Source organism: Populus nigra, chromosome 18 (assembly GCF_951802175.1).
Source record: "Populus nigra chromosome 18, ddPopNigr1.1, whole genome shotgun sequence".
Taxonomy (NCBI): Eukaryota; Viridiplantae; Streptophyta; class Magnoliopsida; order Malpighiales; family Salicaceae; genus Populus; species Populus nigra.
The window spans coordinates 4,908,518-4,920,151 of NC_084869.1; the positions used below are offsets into that span (position 1 = coordinate 4,908,518).

Sequence of the window (11,634 nt, forward strand, 5' to 3'; positions counted from 1 at the left end):
GATAAAAAAAGTGGAAGTCTCAGAGATGGCGAAGTATCTCATTAACTGGTAAACCTCTGCAGAGTGATCTCGTGGAACTCTGGCCACTGATGTATCTCTTGATGCCCCACATCTTTCAAACTCACCAGGAATTCAAGGGCTGGTTTAGTAATTCAAGGTGAACGTTCTATGCTTTTTCACTTTCATGCCATTTTTTTATTAGGAAAGAGCTGAAGGATTATTCTTCGCATGAAAGCTGAACTACCAAGAGATGGCTTAATCATCAGGGAACCATGCCAGTTGTATGTATTCCTCAGTACTACTCATAAATGTTTGTCTGCCAATAATTAAAAAGAAAAAAAAATCAAAATAAAACACCTTCTTAACCATATTTTTCCGGATGCTTATTTTAATTCTAAGATAATATGTTTGGTATACTGAACAATATTGAATCAACATGACTGAATAAATAATTATTTTAATTTTTGTTTGGTGTGCTTTCGAATTAGACTAAACAATTTGGTATATTTTATGTTTACTAAATATTAAACAAAACTTAACCACTTCAAGATCTAAATTATTCTAAGTTTTTTTTTAAAAAAAAATAGTAAAATAATTAATCAGACCTAAACTAGTTAAAAACTCAGGTCAACTTATAACCCGATCAACCCGAGATAAAACAAAATCCATCTATTTTTTTTTGTCAAAGCAAGGTTGCTTTGATTTTTTTAATTTGGATTAACCCAAGTTAACCATCCCAAGTTATGACTCAACCCTTATCCCGGGTCGATCTTCAAGTTAAGTTTTAAAATTATAATAATAATCATTTTTATTTTACATAACTTTAGGTCAACCCAAGTTGACCATCTCTTCCCATAACCTAGACCTTGCTCAAGTCGATCTTTTAATTGAGTTTTAAAACTATGATAATAATTATTTTTATTTTTATATTAACTCGAGCTAATAATCAACCTGACCCATAACCTGAGTATAGCCTTGAGTCAACCTCAAGTAGGATTTTAAAACTATGAAAATAAACATTTTATCCTTATATTAATTTGGGTTAATTTTTAAATTAGATTTTAAAACTATGATAATAATTCACGTCCTTGCAAAACATATATCTTGACTTGTTTCACAAATAAATCAAGTTTACATATAAAGAATCAAATAATTATCTTTTTTTTTTAACAATATTTTAAATAAAAATTGTACCAAGTCTTATATTTAATAAAATTAAATAATTGTTCACATGCTTGTTTAATTTCAAGCGTGAAAATGATGTCTACAAGCACATTGTGCAACTGAGATCTCACTTGAGAAACGTACATCCAAGAAACAAGAAAAGATATGATACCAAAGATGTCATGAGTTCGAGCGTCCAGGTTGGGGGTATTATAACTGTTGGAATCATGGGGACACACACAGAACCACATACCCACCCAGCTGCAAGAGCTCCAAGCCTGCAATCATGATAAAAGAAACAAAAACAATAAATTAAATGAACAAAAATTAAAAATAGATGGGTTTTTTATTGAAAATTGGGAGATAAATAGGCGTGAGGGTAAGTGACAGGTTCTCGTTTTCCTCTCTCTCTCCCTTCTTTTTTCTCTTCGACGCATACACTTGATTGACATGTTTTCATCGTTGGAACTTGCTCTAACACCACCAATTTTTTTTTAGTTTAATATGGGTATCCAGACCAGCTTGCGATAGCATGCTAATTGAATCCATTATCTGATACAAATGTCACTTGTACTTAGGATTTGTGTAAAGCGGGTGTCAATATATCTAGCCTTAGATAGTTTCAAATACAGGCGAACTAGACCATTAACATGACAAAGCAAAAAACAGCATCAGGGGAAATGCCAATAAGGGAAGTAGATGTCCCAAGCGTGACCAAAAAGAACTCTTAGTAAGTGCAACAATCCAAACCACAAATCACCACCCTTTGAAGGGGCGTGCCCCCCATGACTAAGAAAAAGAATGAAAAGATTAAAAAGAAAAGTAATTTCCAATCTTTTCAGTATCTGACTCACCCAATAATGAAAGCTCTGCCCAAGCTCTTCGTCTTCTCATTGAGGAAATATATGCAAGCTGCCAAAGAGACTGCGACCTGCACAAGACTAAAGCACTTGATGCAGAGAAAAAAGGGGTGACTGCAATCTATTCTGCTTCCCAAAGGTCGCAGTCCAACACAAAATGCAAAAATCAGGTATGGTAAAAGCCAAGGCTCTACATCTAGAAATAGACACCTGGATATGAGAGTCTTATGCGTTAAGGGAAAATAAAGGAGATGGGCATCTCCTGAAAAGTAAGTTAAATAAAGTCTTGCAGTCTGCATGCATTGAAGCTTATTTCATAGAGAACTGAACCTTTGATCTCTCAACGAGACAGCAAAGAATAAATGTTATTGATATCCACGCATAATTAAAAACACATAAACTACTCCATTTATACCAGGGAAAAAAACCAAGGATCACATATGAAATGCTTCTGATGAAACGTTGATTTCCACCATGCTTCATGTCAGACATGAGAATCCAACCTCCTTTTCCACTCTTATTCACAATCTCACATGCCAATCATTGCAAATTTCTTTTTTTTTTTTTTAAATCATTATACAATATAACACTATGATGCATCTCATGAAGGAAACATAGACGGGATCATAATTCATTACTCAATTCTGGAACCTCCTTTTCCACTCATATCCGCATCTCACATGCCAGTTATTGCAGATTTCATTAAAAATAAATCATTAAAAAATATAACACTATGATGCATCTCGTGAAAGACATTGACAAGTAAATGAAAGAGCACAACTTGAAGACACGGGGTCAATGTGCACTAAAACTTCAGCATAAAAAACAAATTGACAAGGAAAGAAACTAAATAGCAATATTTATTAAAAAAAATATGACACCAAGTTCCTAAATAAGACTAGACATTTAGCCAAATTCAAAATGACCAAAATATCCTTGTTTCACAAGAAAATGCAGTTTCCTGCAGAAATTACAATTCTGCCCTGCTTACAGGATCAGCCAAGACTCAACACTTAGTCCCCAACCAAGAAACTTACTGTGGACATCAATTTCCGACCAAAAATGCTTTTTGATTGATAAAGAACCATTGCGATCTAGCCTGGGGTTTGTAAAGACAGTTCTCCCCAAGTATAACATTGCTAATTCAGAGCTATAGTCATTGAACAGGGGTTCAAAAAACAGGCCCAAAGAAAAAGTTGTTTTGCGACCCATATTAATGCTGTAATTAAATGACTACAAAGGCACTCTTAACAACAACTTATTCCTAATTACACAAACAATTCAAAAAAAATAAAATTGATAGGACAGCCTCCACCTCAAAGCCAAACACACATGGACATTTCCCTAAGGTTCAAGGACCAAAATCCTTGTCATCCACCCTCCTTGGGATTTCTAAAAGTGTAGCATTCAATACAATGAGAAAGGGGGACAGAGGAAGCAATCTTTTGAAAAACATTTTGTATTTAGGAGAAGCAGGTATCCTCCATCATTCCCCTAAATGCTGGAAACCCATCATTTTCAACACCACAACTAGCAACAGCACCTCAACATGATAGAATTGAAAAGGAGAAGCTTCAACACAATGCCAGCAACTCAAAGGCAATATGCCTAGGCTATTATCATAATTCTAAGCATCAACTTTCATCTAAGAGTTCAGGAGAAAATTATCAACTGAGAGAAAATTCCAAACCTACCTGGAAAGCAGGACCCCCTTCCGCAGAATTCATGATACTCCAGCCACCCATAAATGCAAAGAGGAACAATCTCCTAAAAATGACTTCCACTGGAGGAAGTTCCACAAAATCGAGTAAATTCTTAACCCAAGGAGGAGACTCCTCCACCTTCTTCTTTAGCCTGGTTTTCAAATTAATTTTTGTTTTTTTCCTCTCTCTAAAGCTAGTCATCAACAGTTTCTCAAAGGCAGCTTCTATTGATTCTTCACTTGTTTCATGTCCAGCATATTGTTGCAGGAGAAAATTGCGGGAACTCCAAATTTCCTCTTCAGATGCATAGGGACTGATACCAAGACGCTTATAAGGATCCCAAACATTCGTCCGAGGAAATTTTGGGATGTTACCTACAGAAAAAGTAAATGCACATGAGAAAATAATTTGAACAAACTAATAGTAAGACAGAATTAAGGGATCACAAACTGTATACATGAGCCACTAGGAACCCAGACTTCGTAAGCATAAACCATAAGCAGCAATCTGCTAACAATAGACAAAGTATGCGCTAAGCATCACTTGCAATCAATTTTATGGTCTTGGTCAAATCAAAGTTCAGTTCTTACTCATACAGAAAGTGAAAAGGGAGAAAACAAAAGGGTTTAAGAAGATCACCTATAGTACAAAAATCAAATAGGCAAACTCAAAATATCATTATTATTCTTTCAAAGTTCTCTGTGTGTTCATTAAATAGGCAGGGCATTTTACCTGAGCATTCATGGTCACTACAAGAATTTAAAGAAAAGATCCTATGCATCATCGACACGGATACTTGGAAAGTAGGACAAGTACCCACACTGCACATTGTTGAAAGAGATGCACACATTTTATCATAATAATATCAGAAACAAACTTGTTCACCTGACCCTCTACCCATTTTGTCTCTCTTTTTTGGATAAAATAGAAAAAAAAAATTTAATCCATAATTTGCATCCAAATATATATCAACAGAAGTATCAAAACAAAACAATTCAAGCGTCTAACAAATAACAACAACAACAACAACAACAATAATAATAACAATAATAATAAAGTTATTACCTTCATAAGGTGCATCCACAGCACATTTAATGCTGGCAAGGCCAATTCTAGGGCTTCTTGAAATTGGGGTGTGGGTGTAGAAATATATGCCTTTTTTTGTGTGTTCTTGTGTACATCTTCTGATAAGAAAATAAACAAAATCTTCGAAAATATAACCGAAATACCCAAATTAAAAAAAATATATATGTATATATAGAGAGGGAGAGGGAGAGACTGTGTGAATAAGAGACTTACAGTTTATGGGAAAGGACTAAAGGAGAGGAGATGGTTGTAGCAGTACTAGAACTTGAGAGAAACAGAGAACAAACCATTCTTTCTTTCTCTCTCTCCCTCTCTGTTTTTTAACGATTATCTCTCTCCCCCTCAGTCTGCGAAGCCTCCCAGGCTTGTTCTTTGGCTTTGGCTCTGGCTCTGGGGTAAGAGGCAAAGGGCAAAGGAAGGTCGGCTCTTTTCTATCATGATCTTGCTTTTTTCTATTTTTCTGTCTATTTTTTGTTTGTGACCTCAATTTGGTACAATACCTTCATTATCATTCTCAATTACATCCCAAACTTGTAAGTCTTACCAATTGGGTCTCCAATATTTCCTACACCTTTTTTCAATTTGGTACCTGCTAGTCCATTGTTCATGCTGTATGCCCTAACAATTTGATGGAAAAATTAATAAATATTTAACATTTTTTTTTGTCTAATATGCATGTTTATACACTATCAATTTGAAGGAAATTTGACAAAAATATTGATGCTAGTTAGCAAAAATACTTGATTAAGATTTTTTTTTAATTTGAAATATTTGAAATTGATAAAAATAAAAATAAAAATAAAATTATAGGTTTAATGAAAATATAGGTTGAGGACTGAAAAGTATCACAGATGTGTGCATCAATTTGCTAATTAAGAATATCTTGTTGGGATTTTGTTTAGAATCATGGTTAATAGAAAAATTTAAGGTAAAATTAAAAGTATGGTCTATTTATTTTTTTGGGTTAAAATTTTGTTGGAATATAATCTTTAATATAAGTCTTTTAACATGGAATATTAATATAATTTAAATAAATTATGGGTGAATGAAAAATTAATTTTAAAAAAATTTAGTTGGCATATTTTGTAAAAACCCAAAACTCTCTGAAAGCTTTTATCTCATATAAAAAATAAACAAACTTTCCTAATGGTTTATTTTATTGGAAATGAGAAAAGCAAAAATTGAATCCAAATAGCATACAAGCTTTTAGAAGAAAAATGACTTAAGTAAAATGAACTTAGAATTTAATCTGTGTGCACTTGACTCGAGTTGGACTTGAGCTTGGGTTTACTATAAAATAATTTTTTGAATTACAAAACATTTTTTCCCACTTAAATTTGGGATTTAGTTTGGTTTATAAAAAATCATTTTTTATAACCCAACTCACTGTTTTGTCTAGTACTTGAATGTAAAGAATTGATTACTTTTTTCACAACCTTAATTGTTTTTACAAAGTTATATGATTTAAATTAAAATAACATTCAAGTTTAATTCCTGTTTAGGATTCAGGGTAATAAAAGATGATGGTGGAGGAATTTTATCAGTTTTTTGGTTTCTAAAATCATCTATAAAAAAGTGCAAATGGATGAAAAATAACCTTTTTAAATGATAACATTGATGAAGAGGTTTACATGGACCAACTCAATGTGTTTGTTGTTAATGAACAATAAAAAAAAGTATGTAAACTTGTTAAATTATTATATGGTTTGAAATAAGCACCTAAACAAATGACATGAAAATTTTGACTAGGTTATGTTGTCAAATGAGTTCAAAATCAACGAAGTTGATAAATATATTTATATGAAAAACATAAATAAATGTATATTATTATTTGTCTCAATGTTGATGATATGCTTATTTTAGACAGTAATAATTACATGATCAAGTTTACTAAAAAAATGTTAACTAATAAACTTGATACGAAAATTTTAGATGATACAAATGTCATACTAAAAATAAAAATCTTTAGGACATTTCATGATTTAATATTGTCTCAATCTTATTATGTTGAGAGAATTCCTAACAAATTTTTTAAAAGTAGCAATAGCATTGTGAAAACACTAATGGATATGAGCGTCTACATGTCCAAAAATAAAGATAAATAAATAAATCAATTAAAATATTTCTAAATAATTGAGAGCTTAATTTATGTTATATATTGCACAAGACCCGATATTCCATACTCAATTAGAAAACCACGTAGATTTACCAATAATTCAAGTATGGATCATTGAAACACAATAAAGAGGGTATTCAAATATTTTGATGTATACCTTGGATTATGGGGTACTCTATATTAGTTACTCAGTGGTACTAGAATTGTATAATGATGCTAGTTTGATATCACACACTAAGAATTCAAAATTCATTAGGGACATGTCTTCACACTTGGTGGAATAGATGTCTCATAAAAATTCTCTAAGCAAACGTGTATCACAAAATCTATAATGGAATCAGAGTGTATTACTCTTAATAAAGCTAAAGAAGAAGCCAAGTGACTTTGTAATTTCTTAGAGGATGTCATAAATCATTTTTGGGTTTCCTCTCAAATTTACTCTTTTCTTTTTAAAAACAAAAAATTAAAATAATAATAATAATAATAACAAGAAGAGTGACAACTTGGCAAAAACAAATCGAGAAAGGTGTCAAATATATATGTAAGAATCAAGCTAGAGTTTTAGATAAATTTTGAAGCCTAATCATACCCCATTGTACCCAAAACTAAGAGACATTGCAGATTCAATGTCAAATTAAATGGTTATTGAACAATCTGCATGAAAATTAAGTCTAGGGATTTAATTAGACTTTTAACAGCCCAATTTGATTTAATCATGGACCAAATTAAAATTTTAATTATGTTTAAGAATTAATTTGGGTCAAATTAAAAGATTTAATTAGGTGCAAATACTTAATTGGTGAAAAATTAAGTTTGAAAGCCCAATTTAGGCTTAATTAAGAAAATTAGAATTTTAGAGGACCAAACTCTTTTACGAAGTCAATTGATTGAAATCAATGATAAAATTATAAGAAAATCAAAATTTAAAGTCAATAATGGATTAACTTGAAGAGATTCATAACCAATCACTTATTTTAAAAATGCGCTAAACTTCAAGGACTCAATTTAGTTGATAACATGGGTGAAATTGAAGCAAATTAAAAGTTAAATGGTTAATTGAGGATCAATTTGCATAAATTCAAAACCAATGAACAAAATAAAAATGTGTTAAACTTCAGGGTTGATATTTGAGTTTGACAAAGGTAAAATCATATAAAATTAAAAGTTTGAAGTCAATTAGGGATGCAATTAAAAGAAATCAAAAGATGAGTGACTAAATTGAATTTTAGTCAAATCCCTAATTAAATTTTTAAGGGTGTCAAAATAATACCATTTCATTTAAATGAAACGGTGTGTTTTGACTAAAACAGTTTGTTTTGGTACAAAACAACACCATTTTGACCAATACAAAAATAAAAAAGGGTGCTAGATAACTTATCGTTTGATCACTATTCATCATCTTTAACCTTTTGTACCTGAAAGGATGCTTGGGTAGCTACTTTTAAGGGCATTTAATGCCTTATCTTTTCACCTAACAGGACAAACAAGACACCACTCTAATGGCCCGACACTTTACTACACCTCATTGTAATTCAAGTCGACTGGTCACCTTTGACTCGATTAGCCTTCTGCAGCTAAATTTCACAGCTTATGATGATGAGTTTTGACCAACGGTTAGGATCTTTCCTGTTTAAATCAAAGGGCAAGATTTATTCCCAATAAAAACCATATGTCCCTCTTTCATTTCATATAAATAATGGTGAATTTTGTGCATTAAACAAGGAGAAAAAAAGTGGAAAGTGAGCCAAAAAACCAACTTTTACACATCATTTTTTAATTGCATTACCAGCCTTGTTTCATTTTCCAACTCCTCCTCACCTCATGACCTAGCCTCACTATGACAGCCTATCGAGCCATCACCATGGACAACAACCCCTCCCCTTCATAGTTTCCTTTTCTCGGGTCATCGTCAGCTCCCACAGTGTTAATGATAGTAGCCTCTTCTCCCTCTACATCATAGCCTCAACCAGCTCCAGCCACTGTCCATAATGTCTACCACACCAATAGCCTCCTTCCTTGACCAAACCACTCAAGATAGTCAGCTCATGTCCTTCACTTTATCCATGAACAGCAGCAACACTAGTTCCAATAACTTAAGCAGCACTTACTCTCAACAACGTGAGCAACAACTTTCCTATCGCCAACTCCTCCACCAATAACGATAGCAACCCATCATCACAACAACACATAACTCTTTTTAGCTAGGTAACCTTCTCTTCTTTTCTTTTCTTAGCTAAGTTTTGTTACATGTAGGACATGAATTAATTCACATCTTGTAACAACTAATTTTCTCTCTAAAAGGGAGAGGGGTTGGACACGGTTGGTTAGGGTTTAACCCATTTTTTTTTCAAAATAAGGAAATTATTGGGCCTTTAGTCGCCTTAACCCAACCAAACCAAATCAGGCTTTGACCTCAGACCCAACTAGCCTATTTTTTACACTAAGGGTGTGTTTGCCTTACATACCCTGATGTTTTTCTCTTAGTTTTTTAATCTATTTTTGTTATAATGTTTAGCCAAACAAGCCTAATAAAAAGCCAAAAAAATCTAAAAAATTTCAAAGACCATTTTGAAATTATTTTTCTAATATTAGGTCATAAACTTACACTGTAAGATATAAGCCCGATATTAAAAATATCTAATTTATCTCTGAAGTTTAAAAAAACTCCAAAAAAATCCCTCATTTTAAAAACAAAAAGAAGTTTTGTTTTCGTGCATACAACTAAATCCTAAAAGTTTTGCACATTTTTATCTAATGCATATTTTCTAAAAAGGATAAAATCACACTTTTATCATGTTTAAAAAATGAAAAATAAATATTATAACTAGTTTATGATTATCCATTAAAATTTGACCAAAATAACAAAAATCCCGCAACAACTAGTTTGTTATTCGGAGTGTTAGGATTTAGCTGTAAGGTTTAATATTTGGGAAGGGGGGGTACAAAATTACATTGTAAAGCTTAGCCTCAAGTATTGAAGATACAAAATATAAGAAATAAATGTGATTCTAAATTTAGGCCTTAGAACAGTTATGATTTATCTTGAACCTTAGATGAGACCAACATATAGAAACATAACCTAAAAAAATAATCAATCAATAATGTAGCTTATTATAGGTAGGGTATACTGGAAGGTGATGCATCTTTCCCTTGCATAACTAGTCCTCTTACCCAGACTCTCGTAGATCATTAGGTTTTCTAGTGACCATAATACTAGGTGATAACTCCTGAACCCTATAATCATAACTTTATGATTAAACCCAAAACCCTTTTTAATTTTAGGAGGCAACTCTGTTATTCGATAGGATAATAATGATTCCATTGGGAAATTGTTCGGTCGGACTAAACTTTGCTTGTTTAAGTGTTTGCCTATTTATTTTGTTAGTTTGTTTAATTTAATTTTAGCATTTTTTTTTACTGCTTTACCATGTATTTTTTATATACTGCTTGTGCAAAAGTTCATTAGGTATGGATTAATGCCTTTGTGCATTTTATTTTTTGAATAAATCTATTTATAGATTAGGTGTGGAGTAGGGGTCTGCCTCATGACTTTTAGTCGGGGTTCATATTCATGAAACATCCAACTATAAACAGAGCGTTTACTCGGTAATGGCAGTCATATTGTGCCCTAACCATTTCTTGCAAACACCTATACTGATTTCATGAAAGGTGGTCATTGGATAAATCATAGACCTTTTTGAGACCATGTAGTGAACCTAGTCCTCATATAATAACCTAAAACCTGCCTTTAGGGTATGAACTCCTTAATAATTTATTTTGCATTAGGGAAAACCTAATTAAAATCCTGAACTCTATTAGTTTTTTGAGCTAAGACCATGACTTTCATGATTTTTTTTAGTATGAGGAAAGATTCGAGATGATGCAATTAGCTGAAGGGAATTGCCGAAGGACTGGGGTAGGGGAACTACCGCATATAACCAAAGTACATTACTTCATGGATAATATAAAGAAGCTTGTGTCAATCTTAGGGTATATGGATGAGACTTTGTTTGAGACAAAGTATAAGAGAATTGTCCACCTAATAAGGATCCTAGTTCAGATTTCTATAGTCATGGCCTTAATGCATTTCTGGAATCCAGGTTATAGATATTTCACCTTTGAGGATATTGACATGACCCCATCATTGAAGACTATGCCCAGATTTTAAACTTCTCAAATGACCCTCACAAAGTATATTTCAGATAAAGAATTGAGAACATAGATGTCAAGGTCATAAAATTATTATATCTAAACCAAGTTGATCAGTACAGGATGTTTAATGAAAGATTTAAGTGGAAGTTGATTGAGAATAAATTGAAGACAGATATAGACAAAGGAAAGCTAGGAGAAGAGAAATACCAAGTGGCTATTTTTGTCATCTTTGGGTTAGTTTTGTTTCCTGCAGAAGTTGCTAGGATCATCAATATTAAAGTTGTCAATGTCTTCATTGAGGATGAACCGACAAATAATAACCTCGCCTCATCTATCTTGATCGAAACTCTCTTATCCCTAAACCATTGTAGACTGCATAGAAAAGATACGATGCGGTGTTGTGTTCCTCTACTATTTATTATTAAAAAACACTCAGAAGAAACTATAACAAACAATCTTGAATGAGTAGTCCCTTGTATATTCATCACATAACAACAAACTTATATAACCTTTTACAAAGAGATGCAAGAATCAAATAACAACCCATGATTTA

General features: G+C 32.4%; 1 protein-coding gene across 2 annotated transcripts; it reads right to left on the bottom strand.

Annotated features, from left to right (window-relative positions):
• Window positions 1-1,175: 1,175 nt before the first annotated feature.
• Window positions 1,176-5,251, bottom strand: LOC133677773 (protein CHAPERONE-LIKE PROTEIN OF POR1, chloroplastic). Of its 2 annotated transcripts, none has more exons than XM_062099892.1 (5): window positions 5,027-5,251; window positions 4,793-4,908; window positions 3,719-4,101; window positions 2,019-2,095; window positions 1,176-1,442 (listed from the first exon to the last, which is right to left on the bottom strand). In XM_062099892.1, the coding sequence occupies exons 1-5, from the start codon at window positions 5,101-5,103 to the stop codon at window positions 1,292-1,294; spliced, it is 804 nt and encodes a 267-aa protein (XP_061955876.1). In that variant the 5' UTR covers window positions 5,104-5,251; the 3' UTR covers window positions 1,176-1,291. The 2 variants fall into 2 exon arrangements, with proteins under 2 accessions (XP_061955876.1, XP_061955875.1); XM_062099891.1 differs by having other exon boundaries at window positions 4,793-4,911; window positions 5,027-5,250.
• Between the last annotated feature and the right edge of the window lie 6,383 nt (window positions 5,252-11,634).